At 42.0% G+C, this 27,920-nt stretch overlaps 1 protein-coding gene across 5 annotated transcripts in view; it reads right to left on the reverse strand.

Annotated features, from left to right (window-relative positions):
• Nucleotides 1-788: 788 nt before the first annotated feature.
• Nucleotides 789-27,920, reverse strand: part of LOC142660783 (serine/threonine-protein kinase BRSK2) — a 155,919-nt gene continuing 128,787 nt past the window's right edge. For 2 of the 5 annotated variants that reach the window (XM_075837636.1, XM_075837631.1), the window contains exons 15-20: nt 23,829-23,877; nt 22,151-22,274; nt 21,876-22,053; nt 20,949-21,038; nt 14,527-14,574; nt 4,243-5,517 (exon numbers count right to left, since the gene is read on the reverse strand). In XM_075837636.1, the coding sequence (XP_075693751.1) occupies nt 5,294-5,517; nt 14,527-14,574; nt 20,949-21,038; nt 21,876-22,053; nt 22,151-22,274; nt 23,829-23,877 (713 nt within the window). In that variant the 3' untranslated portion in view covers nt 4,243-5,293. The other 3 variants (XM_075837634.1, XM_075837632.1, XM_075837635.1) reach the window with 3 other exon arrangements.

A 27,920-nucleotide genomic window follows, 5' to 3' on the forward strand; every position in this document is an offset into this window, starting at 1 on the left:
ACAGAGGTTCCTTTGTTGGATGAAAAGCAAACCTTGTGGCATCAGATCCCGATTTTCAGGGGCATTCCCTCCTAGAAGCATTGCTTTAATATGGTGTGGTGCAGAGGCACTATAGGATGGCACACGGATGCCCATTGCTCCATAGTATAGAGCGGCAGGGACTGTGTGCATCTGATCACATTGTTCTGCTGTGTGCATGAGACCTAAGGCCACGTTCAGACATAGTGGAAAGTTTCCGCTGTGGATTTAGCCTCATATTGCATAGGGTGAAATCCACAACATGCACTAACATCTGCGCAGGTATTTTATGCCACATGTAAAACCCTATCGACTAGCATTGTACTTTGGTGTGGAATCTGCATTAAAAAAAACAAAAACTGACACATATGAACGTGGCCTAATGTTTATAGATTTTTCCGTATTGCTAATCTTATACTTTACATTTGTCCTTGACACTACCTTTGGCCACAAAAAGAAGCTATTCTATGCCCTCCCCCCACCCGCCAGAAAAAAGCGGATATGGGTCACCACATGGCAACCGTTACAGCGGTCACAAATCTGCCAAGTTCTAAAATCTAGAAGAAGAGAATTTGCAATTTAGTAGTGTAGGAAAGCTGAGTCATAAACCTGGCGGATACTGTAAGGGCAGCCATAAAAAGCGCTAGGCTTTATGTACGTCCCTTCAGTCCCCAAACCCTGCATTTGCTGGACGGATCCCTGTTGTATCAGCAGCTGTAAAGGACTCCACCGTATGAAATAACCACACCAGAGCACATTGTGTACATACTGAACAATTTTATTGGCTGTTTTCAGACGTTCATTTTTTTCTTTCTTAGAACGCCAATGCGGGTGGGTAACATGCCGCAGTGTGCGCCCACTGGCTTTACAAAACACACAAGGGGGATATTGCTGTCCAGATGCCTACCACCGCCACTCCTGCCCTTAGAGCCATGCATGTCTGGTCTTCGGGAGGTAATGGGGTGTAATACTGTAAAATGTGCAAGTGTAGAAAGGCAGGAGGTCAACAGAACATTGGCATTAACTCTTTCAGGAAACCGGCACAATTGAAAGAGTTACCGTGGGTCACATGCCCTGCCCTTACATCTCTCCTGCCCCAAGAATTCAGCACCTCAGTACATAAAACCCTCTGATCGTTGTCATTTTTTGTTCAAACATATATACAATGCAGTAGATATTAAAACCGTAGGGACAAGAGAGAACAAGGAGGGCGCTTGTGTATACCAAAGATTGAGGCCTTGTTTTATTTATGAACCTTTACATGGGTTAAGATGGCGGCAAGATGTGTTTTCTCCTGCTGTACCATAAATATGTATTGTGCTGTCTCTCCCATTCACAGGACATATTCTCAGAAAATCATGTTATTTACATACCAACGGAATCATTCATTGCAAACGTGATCCTTGTACAGCTAATAGCTTAAATATATATATTTATACTGTATTTATAAATAACAGAGACTTTCACACCACATACTGTGCGAAAGGCCTGCGGAGCGTGGTGCTGCATACACAGAGAATGCAGAGCATGGTGCGGCATGTATACAGTCTGCAGACCGGGGGCCTGGATGTGTATACTATACCATTTTAAGCATTGCAATATTTTGTATATACATGTACGTTGCAGAGCCCTGGGGGTCACTAAAGGACGGGTATTTGAGATGTTCCGATATTGTAAATTTTACACATGGATGTATTGCAATAATTCTTAGTTTTTTTTCTGCCATTGACATGATCCAGTGGTAGTATCTGTATAGGGTGGGGGGATATGTCTGTAAATATATGGGCTTCTTATATGGGCCTTTTTAAAAGAAAAAAAAAAAGTGATCTTGTAACCCAAAGCAACCAAACAGATTTCATTTTCTAAATTGCACTGGAAAAATGTAACGTGGACTCAGATTAATCGCTTTGGGTTCTTCGTTCCAACTAATTGTTTGAGGTTCCGAATGAGGGACACCCCTCTATTAACTCAGAATGCCATTATAGGGTATTTGGAAATTAGTTCTCTAAACCACGCAACCCCTTAAAAGGGGTTGTCCGGTTTAGAAAACACATTTTCAAATACCCTATTATGCAATTCTAAAAGAGGTGCATCCTTTGTTCAGGATTATCATCTCTTGACCGGAGTGGAGAGCGGTTACAAAGAGCATCTCTCTCTCCCTGGAGGACCTGTCCTGTTCTGCATTACACAGAAAACATTTTATATGAATTGTCATTGTGTAATACTTAATTTCTCCTGCAGTAGTGCTGCAGGGAAATTTAACATTTACTGCCAGGTTTCCCCACAGATTACAGTTGATCGCTTGGTGTCCCAGCAGGGGGAGACTCTGCTCATTGTCAAGGAACCGTTCTAACAAGTAGAGATTGTCTAAAGTGGAGAACCCCTTTACGTTATAATAACATTCTTCACTTGGGGCGCTGTGCACTTTTTATTTTCTATTTGGCTAGCCCTGCAAATCCCCCAGTCTATGTCACCCATAACTTTGCATTTTGTAAAATTTGTCCGTCATAAAAAAATATATTCCAAGATTCTCTACTCTGTCCCAAAAAAGAGAGTTTGGAACTCCATAAAGAGGTTGTACATGATCCGAAAACAAGGGCCTAAACTTTTTTCTAAAAACAGTCGTGTTTGTCCGTGGGCTTTGTCTCGTATTGCAGGTCACCCCAATTCAAGTGAATAAGGCTGACCTGCAATACCATACACCGCACAAGGGCAAGCATGGCACTGTTTCCAGAAAAAACAAGACCCAATCTTGCGTCTGAGGACCTCTACAAACTCTCTGGAGACCATAGTAGCTCACGTGTTAGTACTTGTGACAGTGCCACCATGGGTATGAATGAGAACCAGTCCGACGAGGAGTTTGCATTTTCCCATGTTTACCCTCTAAATGCCCCTAAACTCCAGAAATATACTTCGCTTAATTCGCTTCCTATAGAATAGAATATTTGTGGAGGAGATTGAAGTGCATTTTCTGTACGGTGCTATAAAAACAGTAATAAGTAATACCTAAGGCAACAATTGATATGTGTTGATTTTGAAGTGGACCTGCCATTTACCTTACAGTGTCGGTGGAAATAATATATCATTTTAATAACTTGGTTGCAACTAATGAGACAAAAGAGGCGCAAAAGACCTCAAATCTCAGTCAGGAATATAATTCCTATAAATCAAGGGGCTTCAACCTGTGAGTTTCCAGTCTACAGTTGTCAGGGCATGCTGGGGGTTGTAGTATCACAACAGCTGGAGAGCCACAGGTTGGAAACCATTGCTTACGATCCTGGTGCAGCCCAGAAAATAACTGGAGTCGAAAGGCCCCCTTCAATGAACTCTCTAATCCATGGACAGACGGCGTTGTGTGATGTAGATCCACAACTACAACCGTGATCATCTCAACGCCCCATTAGGTAGATCCCCTGCAGAGCGCTGTGCGCAGATGTATATACGTAGGAGAACATATGTAAACACTGCTTGCAATGCTTGTGTGCTGCTCGGCTCCGCACGTCTCCACCCACAGCAGCGATCCACAGGCCCGTCTTGCAGTTAGCAGTTAATAATTTAAACACAAAGGATTAACACCCGACCCCTAAACTTACAAACCTTATAAAAATAGCCCCAATATTTCACATTATGCAACAGGACATGCCAACTCCCCCCCCAGAAATCATTCCCCACCCCCACAAGATGATGAAGAGCTGAATACTAGGGCACTGCCCTAAATGGGGGGTTCATTACAGAACACAGCTCCTCTTTTAACCCTCAGCAGTGTGTTGTATGTGTGTGCGTGTGTGTCTACGTGTAAACATATTAACCCCTTAAATACATTCAGCATTTAAAAACCCTTAATATAGTCTATTAACCCCTGTCAGCCTGGAAAGCTACACACAACCATAGGCATTACATAATGGTTCTCGGTTTCTTGAGTGGTGCAGCTAAGCAGGTCTTCAGGAGTAGAGTTATCATTAAGGTAATATTAAGAGAGCTCGTCCTTTACGTTCCTGTGACATAATCATGAATTCCAACCTTTCATTCAATAGTATTACTGCTTGATGGTAACCCAACTCCTGCTTGCCTTATTGCCCATCTCGGGAAGAGAGATGTCCCTGCTGCAGGCTTTCGAGGTGGATGGTAGGCGAAGGGTTGAGTCAGGGTCATCTTCTGGCCAGGCGGACAAGATTAGGAGGAGATGAAGGGCGGCTGGTTAGCTTTTTGGGATAATTCCTGGGGGGGTAAAGTGAGGGAGAACACACATGCGAGAAGGAAAGAGAAAGTATGGAGAGAAGCAGAAGACGACAATTGGTGGCAATTAATTGAAAAGTGACCAAAAAAGGGACAGGCATGAAGAAGAAGGGAGAAGAAGGAGTCGTAGAGAGATGAAATGGAAAACAAACATACAGGACACAGAAGAAAAGTCATTAATTTGGGCAGGTTGAACCAAGCAGCTGCAGCCAGCAATGATTGTGCTCCGAGCTTTCTATATACATATTTATAGCCGTATATACATAAACATTCAGTGTCCTGACTATAAAATGATGCACTGATAACTAGTCCCAATACTGGCGATAAAGGCGTGTGCTACAATATATACACACTTCTATATGTATTTACAAAGCTGAAGATACATATATATAGACTTAAGATAAATCCATGTTTCATTGTCCAGTCCTATCTACATTCTGGTATAATGGAGCAGAACTCGTATCTCAGAGCTTTATTGTGCGGTTGGATTGATGAAGATGATGGTCTGGAATGATTGAGATTTTTCCTAAAGCGACGTCACATAGTGAGGATTCACCCTGTGCCCAATGGATATTGCAGTTTAGCTACTTAAAGGCAATGACATCTGATGGCGCACATCAGAGTAAGGCAACTCGTAGCTCCCGAAGCTGCTGTGGTACTACAAGTCTCACACTGCCCTCTCTATGCTGGCCCTTAGGGCATGCTTGGACTTGTGGTTCTACAATAGCTGGAGAGCCAAATGTTGCCCAATGACGTAATCACAGCATACCAGACTGAAATGGCTGCACAATGTCACTGTGTGTACTACAGGCACATGGGACGTATACCAATTGCAACATTCTCCATGGTTATACAGAAGGTCCTTATTCATTTCTGCTGGGCAACGCTACATTTTGTTTCTTCATAGAGTGTATTACAGGAGAACGGTCCTATAGTATCACTATGTGACCCAGACACCTAGCGTTCATTGCAGGGCATACTCCCTGTAGTATCATTGGGCTATAGTGACATCTTGAGGTGACTGAAGGAAATTCCTCTGCTATGTGCCCTGTTTGCTGGGGGAAGCAGAAAGTGGGGGCTCCTGAGTGATGACAGGGCTGGTTTTCCTGGCTCTCTCCTTCCCGCTGGCTCCCAGGGGCCCCTGCTCCTTATTATCAGTTGGACGTTGCTTGTTGAGGGGCCCAGGGGCAGGAGAAGCGTGACCATTCTTCTCGTCTGAAAAAAGTTGTTTAAGTACGTCAAAGAAGTTACTGATTGGGCGGCCTAGAGATAGAGAGAAAAACAGGGAAGGGAGAGAGGGGGGGAGGGTAAGAGACAGGCAGAGAGAGAGAGAGAGAGAGAGAGAGAGAAAGGTAGAGAAAGAGACAGAGAGGATGGGAAAGAATCAAGGAGAAAGACTCAAAATGAACCCATTGCCCATACATATTGGAAGCAGCCATTTTATCTTTATTGGAGGTTATTCGTTCACTGGTACCTACGTAATTGGCAAACTACCTAATTCCAAGTGAGATGGTAGACGGCGTTTGCAGGAGTATCGATTGTATTCACAGAATGGCTGCCGTTGTGGAGTGTGGGCAACAGATACATTTTAAAGAAAGGGTTAAAGAGAGATCGTATGAGGAGCAAACTGGTGGGTAGATGGTGAGAGTAAGGAAAAAATTCAGGATAGGATGTATGTGACAGAATAAAGGGAAAAGTTGTTAGAGAACCTTAAAGGAAATGAAAAAACAAAATGAGTGGGCAAAAAAAAGAAAGAAAAAAAGAATAAGGGTTTGTTCACACACTCTTCACCCACTTTCATCCTATTCACTTGGAAGAATGGAAAAACCTAATTTCTTTCCACAATTTAAGTCATTGAGACATCAATTATTCCAACTATCAGGTGCCAGAGGGGCCCAAGGGAACCTCCTCTACGACAGTACTATAAATGGTAAGTGATGGCTGCGGGGCCCCAATACAGATTATTCATTGGGGCCCAAGAGCTTCAAGTTACGCATGAAATAAGTGGGACAATGAATGGAAAAAAATTGGTCTGTTGCCTCCGCCATCCCATTGAAAAAAAAGATGACTGAAATAGACAGAAAAAACTGATAGGTGTGAACAGAGGGAAAATGGACGATTACTACAATATACATACGTACTACGACGACGACGACTACTTCTACTACTACTACTACCACCACTCTATTTGGCTACTCTACACTTTTTTCTTTTTTTTTTTTAAGGTGCTATAAACTTTGGACAATCCATTGGATCTAACCTCCCATACAGAGGTAAACAGATTACCAAAGAACGATAGCAAATTATTCAAGCTTATTTTTTAAAATCTCCCGACGTATATGCTGAATGTATGGCCCCAATGTATGTAACTATATGCCATTCAATGCATATGTTGCCCATTAAGTGCCATTGTAAAAAATATATATACTGCTCGGCATACGTTTATTGTGAGATCCCCTGTACTGAAAAACACAGTCAACTAGGTTTTCAATACAGTTAAATAAAATTAAAAAAAATAAAATAAAATAAAAGGTATACTGGTTTCTATTCCTGATTGTATGTAAATGGACACTCTTTTGGCATATGTTGGATCCACTATGCCCTATGGACACTTTTGGGTTGCATGTGGTGCAAACAGAGCCCCTTAAAGAGAGCTGTATTATTAGTTGTGGAGGTCAGTTTTGCATATAATAATGAGCTTACGTCCAGGATATATTTGGCACTTGTTAGGCGATGTTCACACAGTACGGATTTGCCAAAAGCATATGCGCCATGGATTTCTGCCATGGATTGACCAGCGGATCCGCATGGGCATTAGCCCCATTGTAATCTGCAGCGTTTTCATTATTCCAAATGGATATTTTTCTTAACGTGTGAATGATGTACAAAATCCCCTATTTAACTGGATTGCTGATGCCATGTTAGCGGATTCGGTCAGGATTAAACACTATGTTCACTTTTAAATGTATTCTTAAATTTTTTAATTAAATCAATGTATTTTTTGTGTTTTTAAGGACTTTTCTAATTGACTTAAGATATAAGACATATCATAAGATATGGCGTAGATGCCAGATTGTTCTATCGGCCACTTCCAAAATATATCAGAAGTGAAGAGGAACACACGGATTCGGTTAAAAAAATAGGCGGCTGTCCTTCCACAGCTGGGACGCTTGGCAGGTACGATCTACTGGACTCACCACCTACTGCTTCAACTCATAGAGGGCAATTTATGAATGGTTTGACGCAGTTTTCTGTAGTAAAAAAGTTGCTAATTATTGCGCACACCATATTTGCGATATTTTGCTGTTTTATGCCGCTCGACACTTAAAAAAAAAAAAGGGGTTTAAAGGGAGGGGACAGGGCTACTTGCGGCCCAACAGATTTACTATAATTTACCCTAGAAGCTGGCGTAAATTATAGCGGAAATCTACGCCAGCTCGTGGCTACTGTAGATATCTTTTTGTGGCACCCGGACAGCCTAAGGGCATGTTCACACGTCTTATTTTCAGCCATTTTTCAGGCTGTAAACGCCCCAAAAAACAGCTGAAAATACATAAGCTGAACACCTCCAAACATCTGCCCATTGATTTCAATAGGAAAAACAGAGTTTCGTTCAAACAGCGTTTTTTTACGTGGCTGTTTGCAAAAACTGGGCAAAAAAAAATGCCCTGTAAAAAGAAGTGCATGTCACTTCTTGAGCCGTTTTTCATTGTCTCAATAGAAAAACAGCCGCCAAAAAATGCATTAAAAAACATTTGATGCTTAAAAAACGACTGAAAATCAGAGGCTGTTTTCCCTTGAAAACAGCTCTGTATTTTACAGCCGTTTTTACTTTAGCGTGTGAACATACCCTAAGATGCAGAAAATGTATTAAGAGTCAGTGGGCTTCAGTCTAAGGGTATGTTCACACGCACTGTTTTCAGATGTGTTTCGGTCGTTTTACGCCTCGAATTACGCCTGAAAAAACGGCTCCATTACGCCTACAAACATCTGCCCACTGCTTTCAATGGGTTTTTCGATGTTCCCGTGCTTCCGTATGGTGCGCGTGATTTTCACGCACCCATTGACTTCAATGGGTGCATGATGCGCGAAAAACGCATAAACTGAGGACCTGTCGTGAGTTTTACGCAGCGGACTCACGCTGCGCAAAAATCACTGACAGTCTGCACTGCCCCATAGTCTAGAATAGGTCCGTGCGACGTGCGTGAAAAGCACGCGCGTTGCACGGACATATTACATGTTCGTGTAAATCCGCCCTTAAATGGGGCAGGAAATACAGACTCTCATAAAACAGCCCATAGACTGTTCACAGGTTAAAGGGGTTGTCCGACAACAGAAAATGTTCCAAATTGGCTAGGAAATGTAAAATGGAGACACTAATATACTTTCACTTTTAAAACTGCAAGGATGTCCAGATTTCCCTGTCCTGTGATGTAATCCCGGAAGTGGAACTTCTCTGGAGTTATTAGTTTTCAGAGTGAGCAGTATGGACGGAGCAATAATAATAAAGCCGGCTCACTCTGAAAACAGATAACTCCATGCTGACAGTCAAGGGGAGAAGGGAGCTGAGCCTCATGCACACGACCGTAAAAACTCCCGTTATTACGGGTCGTAATTACGACCCGTAATAACGGGCTCATAGACTTCTATTGGCCACGGGTACCTTCCCGTTTTCTTACGGGAAGGTGCCCGTGCCGTTGAAAAAGATAGAACATGTCCTATTTCAGGCCGTAATAACGGCACGGACAGTCCATAGAAGTCTATGGAGCTCTCGTAATGACGGGTGGCTACATGTGTGCACCCGTCATTACGGCAGCGTTGCTAAGCGACGTCAGTAAATAGTCACTGTCCAGGGAGCTGAAAGAGTTAACTGATCGGCAGTAACTCTTTCAGCACCCTGGACAGTGACTACCGATCAGTATAAACCTGTAAAAAATAAAAATAAAAGACGTTCATACTTACCGAGAACTTCCTGCTTCCTCCAGTCCGGTCTCCCGCTCGTTGCCGTGGTGACGCGTCCCTCTCGACATCCTGGATGACGTTTCAGGCCATGTGACCGCTGCAGCCAATCACAGGTCAATCACAGGCTGCAGCGGTCACATGGACTGCCGCGTCATCCAGGGATGTCGGGCTGGATGTGAAGAGAGGGACGCGTCACCAAGACAACGGCCGGGTAAGTATGAATTTCTTTAACTTTTATTACAGAAAAGGCTGTCCCTTCTCTCTATCCTGCACTGATAGAGAGAAGGGGCTGCCGATTAGTGCAGTGCTATTTTGCCGCCAAAAATGTGCCCGTAAATACGGGTGGAATACGGGTGACACCGGACCCGTATTTACGCCAGTATTTACGGGTGGGAAAAAATACGGTCGTGTGCATGAGGCCGTGTAATAAGGAGAGCAGGAGAAAAAGGAACAATTGCAGACTGGACATAAAGCTACTGTGTATTAGCTGTGACAGAGAAGGGGCTGACTTATCTAATGAACTGAGCCAGGTAGCCAGTCCCTTCCTCATCACATTACTGACACACAGGGAGGGGGGCTCCCTGCATCATGAAGCTGTGTCGGCACGTCACAGCTAAGTGGAGAAGCTCCACTTCCAGGAATAGATCACTGGACAGGGATAACTGGACGTCCTTGTGGTTTCGGAAGTGAAAGTATTTTAGTAAATGTCTCCATTTTACATTTCCTATCCAATTAGGAACATTTTCTGATCGTCGGACAACCCCTTTAACATGCAAGGAAAGTGCACCTAGAATTCCTGCGGCTGCCCTGCATTGGTATCACCATACTTCTGCTGTGAAAGGGAATTGCAATTTCCCACTGTATTATCATAGGTCCACCATATGTGAACTTACGCTTTACCTCTATTTCATCATATAACCGAGACAACTTTTCTAAATTCTGGTAAAAAAAAAAAAAAAGCATGCGGCTGTAAAAATATAAGGAAAATGGTAGCGGTAGAAACGGGAGAACAGATCAGTGAGAAGGTAGACGGGAGGAAGCTAAGTGAAGGAGAGGGACAGATAGATGTTGCAGAAGGAACACTGATATGCCGAGACAGCCATAGACAGATATGAGACAACATGACACAAGTCATTAGTAGAATGCTGAGCACGTAACATTATACAAGCAATCATTCAGCTCTGTAGTCAATGGACGTTGCATAGTGCTGCAGCCTTTGGAGCCACTGAGCTGAATGACAGATGAAGCAGATGTGACGGAAATGGCGGCGTTATTTAGGAGGCATAAGGACCGTGTTGGCACAGGGAAAGAAGCAGCAAATGGGGTGAGGAAAGCGGAGCAGGAGCTGATTATATAGTGTGTGACGGTGGCCATGTGAAAAGTGTCTTGTCTATATTTGCTAAGGATTGTGGAATGTGATGCATGGCTTCTGTTACAAAAATATCAACAATAACTTCTGCTGTTGGTTTGGATGTGACACAGGCCGTCTTTTTACGTCCTGTTGTTTCAGATGTGACTAGAAGGTAACACAGGCCATCTTTTTATGTCAGATAGGATACCATAGTCTTGTTGTCAAAAACAACCAATCAGATTTTAGCTGGACATACTACACATTACATGAATGTCAGACGAACTTGCCGATTTCGGCCGAAAATCGAATGCACATGGTGGCGTCCTGACTCTCCACCGTTGGCAGATGTCGGGGGGAGAAGGGTCGAACATGTTGAATTTCAATCCTTTTGTTTACAAATATATAAGCCGCTGCCTGAGGAGGCGGGAGGAATAACTGTCGACCAAACGATCATTCGGCCGACAGCTATCTCAAGTGCATGTCCAGTTTTACTCCATAGCAACAGACTACACCCTGCCACTTTGTCAGCACATTGTTGTCTGTTGCTGGGGAACAGCTGAGAGAAATGTACATTTATGTGGGAATGGAGCAACACCTTCTGCAAGGTAAGGGGTATCATTGTACCAAACATGGATAGGCCAATTTGTAGGTGCAGTAGGCAAGTGACAATCACAGATCTGAGTCCAGAGTGCCCAGGGATATTTCCACTAGTCTGGGCAGGTGAACCAGTCAATCCAGTAGAGCTTTACCACAATATATGGTGGTTTCTAATTTTAGAACTATGAAAAATGTCTATAAGTGTGATTGTTATTAAGATTGTCCCTAAGGTAACATTTACTGTATTTTTCGGATTATTAGATGCACTTTTTGTCCTATAAACTGAGCTGTAATCTTCTGGTGCGCCTAAGGGTATGTTCACACACTTACTAAAAAACGTCTGAAAATATGGAGCTGTTTTCAAGGGAAACCAACTCCTGATTTTCAGCCGTTTTTTATTCAAACTCACATTTTTCGCTGCGTTTTTTACAGCCGTTTTTGGAGCTGTTTTTCTATAGAGTCAATGAAAAATGGCTCAAAAAATGGCTCAAGAAGTGACATGCACTTCTTTTTCGTTTTGAAAAACGGGCACATAAAAAACACCCCGTCGGAACAGAATGCTGTTTTTCCCATTTAAATCAATGGGCAGATTTTTGGTGGCGTTCTGCTTACGATTTTTCAACCGTTTTTCATCCGTTTACGGCCCGAAAACCGCCGTAAATAAGCCGTGTGCACATACCCTAATAGTCTGAATGCAGTCAGCTGCCGGTGTTTGAAGGAGCAGGAGACTGAGCTCCATGATTCAGAGATCCTTGCAGTCCAGTGTTATTGAAGTTGTATGTCCTGTGCTGTGTGTAAAGAATCTGTGTGTTATCTGCTCGCTGAACAGTCACATCTTACAAACACTTCTGTCAAATACCCCCGACATTTGTCCACACAGCACAGTAAATCTGTGTAGGGACTGATCAGCAAGGACCTTCTAGCCCCGTCTCCTCCTATAAACAACAGCATCAACTCTCAAGCAGTGACCTAAGCAGATTCATCATCATCATTAACCCATGCCTCTCCACACCTCTGAAGTCTTGTGAGTTCAAGAGAGGGTGAGGGCACTCTAGCCACCAATATGTTGTATAACAGTTGCTGGCGTTGTATTGGGGCACTGTGACTGGCATTGTGGTGGGGTACTGTATCTGTACCATATCGCCTGAATACTACCCATAGGAAATGTACAGTAGAAAAAAAACAAACACCTTTTTCTCCTTTTTTTTGCTTCAAATTATGGGTGCGTCTTATGGTCCAGTGCGTCCTATAGTCCGAAAAACATGATATATACACGTGTGAATGGCATTCATGTATAAAGGTCTATTGGGTGAACATCATCTACTGATGTAATACAAAGCCTCAATTTGACACTAGTATGTTTTGTAGATAATGGTGTAGCCGTAGTGGTAAATATTTACATATGTTTTATGATTAAACTACGTTGTGTCAGTGATAAGCGCAAAGGAAAATCGCTTCGCCTTCAGCAATAGTATCAAGGGTGCTGCAGATTTTAATAGTATTAGTGTCACAAAGGCCTCCTTATTTCTTTTGCGGGTTGGACCAAGATCTTATAAGTGTTCACAGGAGCCACGTTAGTCCTTGTAGATATTATAAATGTGTATACTAGGTGATATATGATCCAGCTGACTGCTTGTAATGTTAATTTCAGAGAATGAAGTGACTGCCAGGAGTCATATGCAGGGAAATAACAGATTGGGGGAAGATGAAGATGCCATCATGAAGGATGGATGGTGGAAAGTGATAACGTAGGGTAAAAAGGAAAATGGATGGAATAATATGAAAGCAAATTAACAGAGGGGACCAAGAGTGATGAATGGACAACATAAGAAGATTAGAGACAAGATGAAGAAGGATGACAGAGAAAGGAGTTAGACGGGGAGGAAAGAAAGAAAGAAAGGAAAGAAAGAAAGAAAGAAAGAAAGGAAGGAAAGAAAGAAAGGAAAGAAAGAAAAGAAAGAAAGAAAGAAAGAAAGAAAGAAAGAGGCCAGGCATAGTGGGAGAGCCGCAAGTGTTAGAATTACAAATGACAGATTTTTGAAGGGTCATCGCCATAAGCAGCGTCTTAAAAAGTTTCTGCCCCAACTTATCTGAGAGAAGAGCAATGGTTTCCGAAATCTGCACCTCTAACCAGCTAACGTGCCAAAATCTATGACAATGCAATCATGCAAGGGACAAGTTCAGGCCTCCGGGCATCCTGGAGGAAGGCAGCTGGTGGCTATAGATAGGGACCGGGCATGAGGGGCTATGTCACTGAGCAGGTGTCACTTTGTAATGTATTTATTTCATTTTTTTTCCCAAGAGAATCAATATTAATGGCTTCCTCCAAAAAGGACAAAATGCCAGCCATGTCTTACTGAGACCATTGCCAGACCCTGACTCTCTCGCTCTCTCTCTTGCTATGGTAGCACTTCTATATGAAATCATCTTGCATTGGGCATGTGTCCCTGCCTAACTAGTCAAAAGTGCTATTCATAAGTCTAAAAAATTTGGGAGACCACCCCAGTGAGAGCAGTAATGGCTGCCATATTGGTTGCCTGCAGATATAATTTAAGGGGTTTTCTCATTTTATGTACACAAACGTATTTATTATATAAACAAAAGTTATGCAACTTTCAATAACCTTTACAATTTAATTCCTCACCATTTTCAAGATCTAAGCTTGCTGTCAGAATGGAAACATTTGTGTCCTGTCCTGGTTATATCCAAGTGACACAGGTGTACATCTGTATCAGTTGGATGTAATCAGGACAGATTTTTAACTCTGAATGTAAACAAGAATGTTTTTCATTCACTGATTGCAAGTAGAGATCTTGAAAATTGAAAGTTGAAACGCAAAATGTATTAAAACGTTTCAGAATTTTAATAAATAGGAAAACCCCTTTATGAAATGTCTAGCAAATTCACCGAGGAGGAAATGTTTTTAAATGGGGGGATGTTTTTCACAAAGCATATTAACAAATAGGAGAAAACTTTTTTGAAAGTTTTTTCAAGATAGTTGAAAGAGTTGGAATTAGCGTAGATCTGTATATACTTGCAGAGTGACACAGCCCCTGAAGTGGAGGGTAACTGGCATGTGTTACATTGGTGTGTATGAGACTCTTCTACACTATGTATGTAATGGTCCAATGCCAGTGTATGTACACAGTGGTGGGTTGGTGTATGTATATTGGCATTGTGGTCAGGTCCCTTCTGTGGGGGTGCATTACTCCAGGAGGGGTAGGTAGGAATCTGAGCAAAGGAACTGTCATGAGCAGGGGAGGGTGGGGGTTGGGTTAGGGAGGTATCTGCGTGGGAAGCGAGGGGTAAAGAGCGATAGCAACAGCAGCAGAGATATGAGCACACAGCTGGAGGGTCCTTACCACATTTTGAGATCTTCCCACTGAGATACTCCATACAGTTATTTGTGTCTGAACAGCACAAGGGGGAAAAACAGGGTGGGGGGACATGAACCAAACATTCCCACACAAAACAGCCCGCCGCCCCATTAATCACACACTCAAGTTGCTATTAAAACATAACGTTATGTGATACCGGAAAATTCAGGTGTGACCGCCATTAACCCCAATATTGCATTGTTCGCACAGGAGTCCAGGAAGCTGAGATATGAGGAGTTGTTTTTCCAGGTCCTTCAGAACTGTTTAGCTGCCCCTGAGGTGAACACAGCATCTTTCCCAACTAACAAAGAGTGGCTTTAACCAGGACATTTTTGGCCACAAGGAACAGAAACAAGTTTCATTTTTTTAATCTAGGTATTTTGGATACTATTTTTTATTTTTGCATTGATGCAGAAGAATATGGACTATTTTTTTTGGGGGGGGGGGGGGCATGTATTTTCTATTTATACCTTTTTGGGGTATATATAAGTTAGCATTTAATTTTGAGGGTACAACCCAAAAAATAAATAAAGATCACACAGGAGTAAATCAAATATGTAGGGGTTATTTTATTGTATTTGTATTTTATAAAAAAAAATATGTGTTTTGTGTGCATTTTGTTTCTTTATGTATTTATTTATAGAAAACTTTATATTTGTTTTTTTTTTGTACATGTTTTTTTTACAAAATAGAGACAAACTATACATTTTATTAACAATATTCTGGCAGACTTCTGCATGCCAACATATTGTGCCTGTGCATAGAAATAGATACCTATTAGGGAATACTTGAGACATTTGTCAGGTCCTGGCCTGGCCATTATGCTGCTGAGACCAGCAATCATTGTTACAAGGGGGCTACTTCCCTTGCACACTGCCTTGATCATGTTTGATCGCAGCACTGAAGAGGTTAACCGCCAGGATCGCAGTATTCTCTGATCTCGGCAGATGCAGGACAGTGTATTACAGCCCTGCTCCCACCGCTTATTTCACGAGTGCACTGGCAGTGCCTACAAATGTACATCGTGGTGCAGCAACTGACGACCGCCCATGACGTACATTTTCGTAAATAATCATATTTTTAGGGGAAAAAAGTAGCAAAACCAGTTTTTAGTCAATCAAGGAACGTTTATCACTGGGGACCACCATGTTCCCAGAGATAAACACAGGTTCACATAGAACAGCTAAACCAGCTCTAAAGTGTGAGGACCCCACCAAACAACTCCTCATGTCTCAGCTTCCTGGCCCCTGTGAATATCACATGGGGAGGGGGATTTAGATGTTGTGGATTAATTGCGGGTACACATGAATTTTCAGGTTTTCAATAAAGTTACACTTTAAGTATACTATAGTAGTAATATGCCTACTGCAAAGTATAAATTGAGTTTAAATATAATTTTCTTTTGACAGTTAAATATAAAGTGCACCCATTATCTTCATATAGCTGGTGCTGCCAGTTTTGGGGATACTGCCGACCCCAAAATATGTAAGCCACCAATAATGCAGATTATGCGTCCACCAATGATGGTGGGTCCACCAATGATGCAAATGATGGGTCCACCAATGATGGTGGGTCCACCAATGATGCAAATGATGGGTCCACCAATGATGATGGGTCCACCAATGATGATACAGATGATGGGTCCACCAATGATGATGGGTCCACCAATGATGATACAGATGATGGGTCCACCAATGATGATGGGTCCACCAATAATACAGATGATGGGTCCACTTTCAGTGTCTGTTTTGGTCAAGTTAGAAGATTTTATATATTCTGCTGAAAGGTAAAAATATGATATTTCCAATTCTTGGAGACCTTCGAGAAACACGTTAGTATTTGCATGTTTTTTGTGTTTAGGCCTGTAACACACACAGAGCAGGGAGTTGTACTAATGGTTCTATGTTTATGAGGAGAGATGGATTTATGTTGCCAGGTTAGCCAGGTAAAAGGAGTCACAAATTAGGGTAAACCTATGGGTGCTGTGGATGAGTCGCTTTAGCTGAGTTTGGCCACATCTTCGCTCCCAGAAGTGCTCACTCCAAAGATACCAATGTTACCAAGCAAAACAGGAGGGAAGTATGTAAAGGGTCAGACCATACCAGGATGGTGCTCCGTAGTCTCCGTTGGCATCAACCAGTGTCAGAAGATCGGTGGGCTATTTTGATTTTTGCTATGAGTTCTGCACAACAGCAGGTGGAGCAATGAAAATATTTTTAAACAAAATTGTACTAGCCCTTTAAATAGCTCATCCGGCAACACTAAGATGAATTCTTACATCTCTAGATATTCTATATATTGTTTTAAACAATGAAATCCTGGTAAATAAATGAATTACATAGTTATAAACATTTATAGAGAGGTCTTTCCAATGAAAGAATATCCAGAATACCGTACGATCAGAATTAGATGAAACTTTTGCTGTGGCATATTGACGATATACAATGATCTTTATCCATGTTCTTTATTTCAAGAATAGTAAAGGGATATAACCAGTGCAATGACTATACAATGCACAGTACATGTTGCTTGCATATACCATTTAGAACAGATCATATACCTTGTTGCGTCATAGCCAACAATAATAAAATCAACATGATGTGTCTAGGTATTCTTCCTATGGAAAGAACTCTAAAGTACCCTGTATCTGTTCCTTCCATAATAAAATGTAACCAAATATGAGGTCTGATAATCACATGAAAAGTTTTCAGGATACTAGTACTTTCAAATCATATAACTATTCATAGAGACCTATCAAAAGTTTGGATCGGTGTCGGGTCCGGGTACTGAGACCCCCAACATTGCTAAAACAAAGGCGCAGAAGCGCTCAGCTGAGCGCCCTGCACCTTCGGCTGTAAACGGAGCTCCCTGTCAGGCTGAAGACGGCTCACATAAAAAATCTATGTGCGCCGTCTTCCGCCTGACGACGAGTGTTGATCACAGCTGAAGGTGCAGGGCGCTCAGCTGAGCGCTTCTGCGCCTTTGTTTTAGCAACGTTGGTGGTCTCAGCACCCGAACCCGACACGATCCAAACTTTTTAAATGTCTCTATGATATATCAAAAGTTTGATAAAAGTGTAGTTAGGCCCAAAAGCCCCTTTGCCACGTAAGAAGACCCCAGTATTATAAATGGCACATGGTAAGTGAGGGGCCCTGTTACAGATATTGCATTGGGGCACAGGAGCTGACAAAACGTCACTGTGGCATAGTCATCACACCGGCCGAAAGGATATTCATGGTGAAAGCTTTTTGTTTTTTTGTCCTTTAAGAAGGATTGTGTGAAAACCTGGAAAACCCCATTAAAGGGGTTATATGAGATTAGAAAAACATGGCTGCTTTCGTCTAACACCACTCTTGTCCATAGGCTGTGTCTGCTTTTGGGTTTACTTCAATGCAAGCTGCAATACCACATGCAGTCCATGGATAAGAGTGGAGCTGTTTCTGGAAGAAAGCAGCCATGTTTTGCTAATCTTAGTGAGTGCATTTAAGGGGGTTTTCTCATATTGGTCATTTATCACCTATCCACAGGACAGGTGATAAATGTCTGATCGGTGGTGGTCTGACCGCTGGGATGCCTACCGAGGGCGGGGGTCCCTGATTGCCCTATGTGAATGGACCGGAACCGCACATGTTCAACCATTGCTCTAATCACTTTCTATTGGGCTGCCAAAGATAGCACTCGTTCTCGGAATCAGCAATCGGACCCCCACCAAATAGACATTTATCCTGTGGATAGGTGATTAATGATCAATATGAGAAAACCCCTTTAATGTCTGTTGCGTTAACTATTTAAAGGGGTTTTCCACTTTGAACAATGCCTTTTTATTAGAAAGGTCCTTCAATGATAAACTGTTGATCTGTAATCTGTGGGGGAACCAGATAGACAGCAAGTGAAATCAAATCACAGAAATGCCAGGATCTCGCAAAACCTATTTTGAAATACCCTATTATGGAATTCAGGGTCAATATGGGACGGTCCACCGTTCTGCACTTGGGAACGTCCTCTATTATCCAGAGTCTCGAGCCTTTGAAAATAGAGGCCCAGCCCTGGAGGACTCGGCACGACCCACATGTAATACTACATTCCTCCAGGGGAGATGTGCGACTGATCGCAGTTTTCCCCGATTGTAGGGACTGATCGTCAGGGGTTTTAACAGTGGGACGTGTGGCGATCAGCTGGTTTCCAGGGGGTGGGCAGCTTTCTTATTAGGAGGGACTATCTTGATGGGACAATCCCTTTAATAAATAATTTTATTAAGAGGAAACATTGTACATTTTTAATTGGGGAACTGTAAAGCCATGAAAGCTTTTATAGTAATTGTTCGACATTTGCCTTTATTTCTCTTGTATAACTCTTTTCACCAGAACTTCTATTGCTAGCTTCAATGCTCACCTTAGATTCTTATAACATATAATTGTTGGATTTTGCTTTGCATGATATTGAAACAGATTTGTTGGAGAACATAATGTTTGCCAGGTTGGCTATTTAAAATTAGACACAGAAGATTTATAAAATGTATAAAAATTGTCTATGTTTCCTGTAGCAACCAATCACAGAGCAGCTTTCATTTTGCAAGAGTACTTTAAAAAAAATGACAGCTGCACTGTGATTGGTTGCTATGGGCAACCAAGGCTGTTTTTGTACTATAAAGTTTTCATAAATCTCCTCCATGGTGTCTACATACAACTACCCGAAACATCTGCATGGACAGCCTATCGATTTTAATGGGCATTGCGTGATTCTTAATTTACCCTGTGGTGGCACTGATCACTAGGGGCCCCAGCAGCAGGAAACTGCTGCTGCGACAAGCTTATTGTAGGAGGGACCTTTTTAACGCAAAGGGGTTGTCCATAGACAATCCCACTTGTTAGCAGAGTCCTTTTACAATAAGTATTTCATAAAGTGTCCCCCTGCTGGGACTCCCAGCGATCAGATGTGTGGGGAAACCTGGTGTCCAACAACATAAGGCCTTGTTCACATGGCGTGTATTCAACGCGTTTTTGACGCATTTTATGTGCCAGAAAAATGCGTCAAAAAATGATGCTTTAAGCTTCCCAATGACATCAACAAGATGTAGTGCATACATCGCGTTTTTTTTTACGCACGTATGTTTAAAAAATGCGTTGTGTAAAAAAAGAAGTGTCAGGTCAATTCTTGGCGCATAAAACGTACCAGAAACGCGCCTAATTCCCGTAGTCAATGGGAGTCCTAATTACGCAACAAAACGCGCACCAAAAAAGGCTCACAAAACGCGTCCAAAATTTTAAAAAGCACTTTACAAAAACGTTAGACACGTTTACACGTTGTTGTTTTTTTAGCGCCGTGTGAACAAGGACTTAGGGAGAATTTTGCATTACACAGTGCCAATTAAAACCATTGAATTGTAATGCAGGACAGGAAAGGTCGCTCTGAGGGAGCAGACGCTCTTTGTATCCGCTCTCCACACTAGTCAAGAGATGGTTATCCTCAACAGAGAGGATCCCCCCCTTTATTGACTCAGAATTCCCTAATAGGGTATATGAAAATGTGTTTTCTAAACTGGAAAACCCCTTTAAGTGAGATGCGCGCTACAGATGCGCGCTACAGATGCGCGCTACAGATGCGCGCTACAGATGCGCGCTACAGATGCGCGTTACAGAATGTATTCAACCTAGTTTCAGCGCAGTCATATAGCATGTCCACTTCTTATGTTCTGTTCACATCACGTTAGAGCCCTACGTTTGGCACATGCGTCAGGAAAGCTCCATACACCAAACATATCTATAGGCCGCCATTCATCCAGCATATGCTAAAAGTGTGTATTTTTGGCATAAGCCAGACCATTATGCGTGTCGGCATACACAGTTGTTCGCTGTATGGAATAGTGTAGTAGACTACGCTATTCCATGCAGAGACATACAGTAGAAAAACGTACACTACATGGCATATGATTTTCTACTATGGGGTCCTATGTGCGACGCATGCCACTGTATGCCTATGCAGTGGCATTCTTCTAGATTTCTGGCAGAGGTCTACATCTCAGATGGAAAGCATGAACATGATGTGAACAGAGCCTTATCTGTACAGTTTAAATATTCAGAAGAAGTTTTTTTGTTTTCTTTTTTTTGTCTGCCACTCCGCCTTTGCCATCACTGATTCATGAAACTGTACTGTAAAAATTACATCTGATGACATGGTACTCATATGGTCCTCAGGGTGGGTGGCTAAGGTTCCTAGGGATTTTGCGGGTTACATCTGTAGGGCCAGACTTTGCATTCCTGTCCATCAATTATATTCTAACCATATAGACACAGATGTCACAGGTCAGTTGCCTATTTTTAGGATATGGTTTAGTGTAAAGTCATCATGGTTTATATACGTCATCGAGTAGGTTGGATACTTTTTCTATCCTCTCAGTCGCCTCTCACCTGAAAGCTGCAGTACGGATGGCTGCTCGTGGGAACTCAGGAGCTGAGTCTGAATTGTCTCCACAACCCGTTTGAACCTCCTGCTGGGACCTGAAGCAAGTATAGATTATGGGAAATGTATTACACGTGTTAGCTCCTTATACAGTCAGAACCACAGACTGTGCATTAAATAATCTTCATATAGAGTAGACCATACAGGAGAAATGTTATTTTGGATTGTGGATATTACCAAAGGCCAAAATTTGCTTTAAATGATAGTCGAGGAATACTGATGCCAAGAAGGTGTCGATCTCGCTTTAAAACAATATCCTAGTGTTGTGGTTTTACATAACATTAAAAGTTGAGCACAGTACATGTTCATTTTTGTGCATGGACAATACCACTCCATGGAGCGCCTGTTGTATTTTTAATTCCATACCTACGACATACCGTACATATGAGTGAAAGATATTAGAATCCATATTTATATCTTGTGTTTAAATTATATTGCATCTGTATTCAGAGGTGTAACTATAGGGGTGCAGAGGTTACTAGGGCCTATAGGGGCTCAACACCAATACCACTGTTTATTCTCTGTACTGTGACATTACTGTTACTGTGACATCATTGTGAGCACTATCGGTCAACTTTATTACTGTATTTATTACCCCTGTGCTGTGACATCACTTTGGTCTTTAACCATTAGCTGTGACATCACTATGGTTATTATGCCTGTTCTGTGAAATTTTCCCCATTTTGTGACATCACTAGGGATCTCTTATTAAGACTAAACAATAATACACAAGAATTCAGACAAGACGGCAGATTAGGCAATACAACGATTTGGGTGGTTGAAATTCAGAATAAAATGCAGATTGTTTCTTGTATATGATGGGAGAAAAAATAGTTCGAGCAGTAAGGAAATAAAAGTGAGCGGGTCAGTTATACCTGATAGCAGAGTAAAGGTGACTGAGTAAATCCCGCAATCCTGCTTCTCTCCACCTTCTGTATATGTAATATCCACTTGAAACTTCACCGGTTTCTGGAAGACAGAGGGACCCCCTGTGGACTTGTACTCAGCTCGGAAACTGGTTTGTGATATCACGCTGTGACTGAGACTTGGGATCTGCAGAGGACACATTGAAAATGTATGGGTGACTGTGAACGTGCATGCAGCTAAAAAAGAAAATCAACATGCCAGCATAGACAATATATAGCCTTACCGAAAGAAAGGCTTGCACTATGTCCGCTTTAATGGAGCTTAAAGGCTTGTCCTTAATGACCACGAAGATCTGATCCTCCTTCTCCAAAGTGAGGAAGTTACCAAACCAGGACTTTTTGGCCAGTCTGGGACAAAATCAGATTGAAAATACCAATACCGATCAGGAAAAAATGGAAAATATGAGATTAAAGTCAAAACAAACTAAGGCCTGATTCAGATCAAAGTGTCCATTTTGCGTCCGCAAAAAACAGAGCGTATTTCATGCATTACAGTTCCGTGGGGTATCAGTGTTCCTGTTTTTTTTTCTTTCATCATTTATTTAGCAACTTGTGCGTGAAAAACACGGACAGCACACAGGTGTCGTCCGTGCGTTGTCCGTGTTTTTCATGCACCCATTGACTTCAATGGGCATGGTGGTCCACAAAAACGGACCAAAATAGGACATGCAGTGAGTTTCTCGCAATGGACACACGCTGCTTGTATGACCACGGACGTGTGAATAGCCCCATTGAATTGCAGACATCCGTGCGCTGTCCGTTTTTTTGGCCAATGTTCCCGAAAACCCCCAGGGTTTCAGCAAACCATAGGTGAGAAACACAGACAGAACAAATTTCATCAGTGTTTTATAAAGCCCACCAATAACCATCCAACTCAACTTCACAATAATAGCAATTTTATATAATGATTGGTTCAATTTCGGATACCATGAAGGCTTGGCTTAGAGGGAATGTTTGGTCTATCAAAAATCTATTCATAAACATTTGCTGAAACACTTACATTAGCTGTAGGCTGTAGGCATTGCCCATAGGAAATCTGCCTCAAAAATGCCTTATGTACTTCTTTTCTTCGAGGCCTCGTTTTTTGAAACGGCGGCGTAAAATTTTTCCTCGTATGCACTACCCAGCTTTTGACCGTTTAAAACAATGGTAAGATGTTTGCAGGCATTTTCAAGGCGTATTTCGGAGCGTAATGCAACCGATTCGACCCCCGAAATACGCCTGAAAAAACTCAGTGTGAACATAACCTAAGATCGCTCACATTTCTATGTTTGTGTCTATACAGGTGGAGGGGGAGCACATCTGCTATATCTGCTTTATCTCTTTAGGCCCCTTTACAAGCAGCAATTTTCTTCAGCAGAGAATTTCAAGAACTGTTGCTGAGAATCTTATTGGCATTTTCATTATTATGTACCCCTGTTCTGAAATAGAATCTGACTGATTTTAGTGATTACCATAAGGGTATGTTCACACGGCTTATTTTCGGCCGTTTTTCGGGCCGTAAACGGCCAAAAAATCAGAAGCAGAACGCCTCCAAACATCTGCCCATTGATTTCAATGGGAAAAACGGTATTCTGTTCCGACGGGCCATTTTTAAAAATAAAAAAAAACGGCCGTGAAAAAGAAGTGCATTTTACGTCTTGAGACGTTTTTGGAGCCATTTTTCATAAACTAACAGCTCCAAAAACGTTTGAATAAAAAACATCTAAAAATCAGGAGCTGTTTTCCCTTGAAAACAGCTCCGTATTTTCAGACGTTTTTGATTTTGTGTGTGCACATACCCTTACAAGTCATTGGTTGAATTCAATAGCTTAAAAGAGTGGCCCAAGTAAAATGTGAGAGGGCATTAAAGTTGGGGGGGAAAGGGTCCGCAGCAAATATGAAGTACAACAAAATACTCACTCTGGAGATGATTCTGGTGTCAAGTTGGTCATTTCATCTGCTGTGGGAACTGAACACATATGAATGACTTCTTATTAATGTAGTAATATCTCAATATTAATGTGCTTCTTATGATCATTACAATTTGAACTGAGCATTTTTTTTCTTTTCACTCATGCAAGGGTTTGTAGGAAATAGGTACCGAAATATAATGCAAAGCTGATTCACACACATAGAAAATAATCATGAATTAAAGTTTACCTCCAGTTAGTAGTACATAGGTTAACAAGTTAGGGAATAACAATATCTGCAATTCGGTTATATACTTCCACTCGCAGAATCCCTTGCAATGGTAACCATTCTGCTAGTGTATATTACTGTATTGCACAAAATGCAGTTCTCAATTATATCCACCCACATATATACAAACCAGAAGTACAGATTCACATACTATTAGGCTGGGTTCACACAACCTATTTTCAGGCGTAAACGAGGCGTTATTATGCCTCGTTTTACGCCTGAAAATAGGGCTACAATACGTCGGCAAACATCTGCCCATTCATTTGAATGGGTTTGCCGACGTATTGTGCAGACGACCTGTAATTTACGCGTCGTCGTTTGACAGCTGTCAAACGACGACGCGTAAATTGACTGCCTCGGCAAATAAGTGCAGGACACTTCTTTGCCACGTAATTTGAGCCGTTCTTCATTGAACTCAATGAGGAGCAGCTCAAGATATACGAGCGTCACAGACGCCTCGTATATTACGAAGAGGAGCATTTACGGCTGAAACAACGCAGCTGTTTTCTTCTGAAAACAGTCTGTCATTTCAGCTGTAAATGACAGCTAGCGTGTGAACATACCCTTAAAGAAAACCTGTCACCTCTCCTGACACGTCTGTTTTAGTAAATTCTTGTATTCTCCATGACACAACAATTCTGGAACATATTTTCCTATAATTCTGCATTGTGCCGTTCCTCTGTTATTCCTTATCAATAGTTTGTCCCCTTACACCCTCTGACCATGTCTGTGATGTTTTTTAGGGACACATCCCATTGACAAGGGGAATGGTAACATCTAGTTGTGAATTTATTCATACATTTCCAGTAGAAATAACAGAGGAACAGCACAACACTAAGGCCGGATTCCCACGAGCGTGTTCGTTCCGTGATATACGGACTGTATGCCTTCAGTATTTCCCGGACCGAACACACTGCAGGGTGCCGGGCTCTTATCGTCATAGTTATCTATGACGCTAGGAGTCCCTGCCTCGCTGCGAGAAAACTGTCCCATACTGTAATTATGTTTTCAGTACAGGACAGTTTTCCGCAGCGAGGCAGGGACTCCTAGCATCATAGATAATTATGACGATCAGAGCCCGGCTCCCTGCAGTATGTTCGGCCTGGGAAATACTGCCGGCACACGGTCCGTATATCACGGACCGAACGCGCTCGTGGGAATCCGGCCTTAGTTCTAAAAAATAAATCCAGAATTGATGTTTCGTGGGAGATGCAAATATTTACTATAGCACTGGTTTTATGTCCCTGTATTAATGAAAAGTTCTTAACCCCTTAATGACCAGCCTATTTTAGACCTTAATGACCAAGCCATTTTTTACGTTTTTCCATCGTTGCGTTCCAAGAGCTATAACCTTTTTATTTTTGCGTCGACATAGCTGTATAAGGTCTTGTTTTTTGCGGGACAAGTTGTATTTTTTAATAGCACCATTTTGAGGAACATATTATTTATTGATTAACTTTTATTAACTTTTTTTTTGGGGGGGGGGGGGGAATAGAAAAAAACCTGAAATTTTGCCACTCTTTTTCACTTCTTAAATCAACGGCATTTACCGTGTGATATAAATAACACAATAACTTTATTCAGCGGGTTGTTACGATTGCAACGATACCAAATTTGTATAGTTTTTGTATGTTTTACTACTTTTACACAGTAAAAACGCTTTTTTTTCAAAATTACTTGTTTTTGTGTCTCCATATTTGAAGAACCGTAACGTTTTTCTTTTTTCGCCGATGCAGTTGTATGAGGGCTTTTTTTTTGCGGGACGACTTGTAGTTTTTATTTGCACCATTTTGGGGTAGATGCGACTTTTTGATCACTTTTTATCACATTTTTTTTAAGTCAGGATTCAAAGAAAACAGCAATTTTTCCATAGTTTTTTATTACATTTTTTACAGCGTTCACCGTGTGGGTTAAATAATGTAATAGATTTATAGAAAAAAGGGGAAGGGGGGGAGGAAGCCTCCAGCTCACCTGACACTTGTGCTTTGTGTCGCTGACAGCGCACGGATCCTCGTGTCGGCACACGATGTGTATATAGCAAGAGAAACAGGATCTCTTAATAGATTTATAGTCGGGGTCGTTACGGACGCGGCGATACCAAATATGTGTAACTTTTTTACTTTATTTTGTTTTTTTAATAGTAAAGCATTTTGTAAGGGGAAAAGCTGGTTTTTTCATTTTTTTATCAAATTTTTTTTTTTATTAAATTTATTAAACTTTTTTTTTACTTTTTTACTAGTCCCACTAGGGGACTATAATATGCGATTCTCCGATCGCTATTGTAATACACTGCAATACTTTTGTATTGCAGTGTATTACTGCCTGTCCGTTTAAAACGGACAGGCATCTGCTAGGTCATGCCAGAGGCATGATCTAGCAGGCATTCGCTCCAGGCAGACCTGGGGGCCTTTATTAGCCCCCCGGCTGCCATTGGAGACACAGACACTCGGCGATCGTATCGCCGGGTGTCAGTGGGATGAGAGGGAGCTCCCTCCCTCTCTCCAAAACCACTCAGATGCGGTGCACGTTATTGCGCACCGCATCTGAAGGGTTAAACGGGTGAGATCGATACTAATATTGATCTCACCCGGCAGATCAGGGACGCCCCCAGCCCTCAGCTGCATCTAGCAGCTGAGAGCAGGGAGATTTGACGCTCCCTGCTCTGTTTACTTTATCCTGATGCAGTGCCATAAAAAGGCATATGCACCAGAATAAAGCCCGTTAGTGGCCGCCGTTAAAAGGCGTATTGGCGGTCACTAACGGGTTAAACTCTCTAATATACTTTGTGTTTCAATTCCTAAATTTTCAAGATCTTTACTTTCTGTCTGTGAATGGGAATATAATTGTTTACTTCCAGAAGAGCTAGTCTCAAAAGTGGATAAAATTGTATCCGGTCTAGATAATGCTCTGTCAGCTTAGGCTTCGTTCACATCTGCGTTAGAGGCTCTGTTAGGGGCCTGCATCGCAGATCTGGCCGAGTGTACCGGGGACAATAGCGCAGCAAGCTGCTCTATTGTCTCGGGTAAAACGACGGACACCCCAATGGAAAGCCGAAGGAACCTGTTAACGGCAAAGGGTTCTGTTGACCGCCGGTGGAGTCTGTTGCTTCCGTTATTCCCTTGTTCTGCTCCTCTGACAGAGCAGAACAACGGAATAGCTTGATGCAGGTTTGAACATAGCCCAAGGGCTAGACATTTTTTTTTGTAGCGAGCGATAAATTGCTGTCCATAGGACCTCATTTGGCTATAGTATTTATCTCACTACAAAAAATCGTTGTGATTTCGCTGTTGTAAATCGCTGTCGTTAGGAATACATTGAGAATCGTAAAAATCCCTTCAAAATTTCCTCATGCATACGACCGTATTTTTGCGGCCGCAATTTGTCCGCATTTTTGCGGAAAAATTTGGGACCCATACTTTTCTATGGCCCCATGCACACGATTGTAATTTACACGGATCGATGTGGGGGCCTCAAGTCCGCAACGCAAAAACTCAGGACAAGTCATTTTACGTCCGGATTTACGGATTCACCAATACTGGTGAATTGTTGTGGATCCGTGAGTCCGAATGACACATGGATGCCCAACAAGAGTTATTTGCGGTCCGATGGACTGCAACGGACCCGTGGTTTTGCAGACCACAAAACCAATATGGTCGTGTGCATGAGGCCAATGTATATTACAAAGTTGTAGAACTTTTAATTTATAGGCTACACATTTCACGTAGAGGATTTACTGCAGATTTTCTATTTGGATTTGCACAAATTTTCCAAGCAGAAATTGACCTGGGGTGCAGATTTTTAAATTGCACAGAT

The sequence above is a fragment of the Rhinoderma darwinii genome, chromosome 9 (assembly GCF_050947455.1).
Source record: "Rhinoderma darwinii isolate aRhiDar2 chromosome 9, aRhiDar2.hap1, whole genome shotgun sequence".
Lineage (NCBI taxonomy): Eukaryota > Metazoa > Chordata > Amphibia > Anura > Rhinodermatidae > Rhinoderma > Rhinoderma darwinii.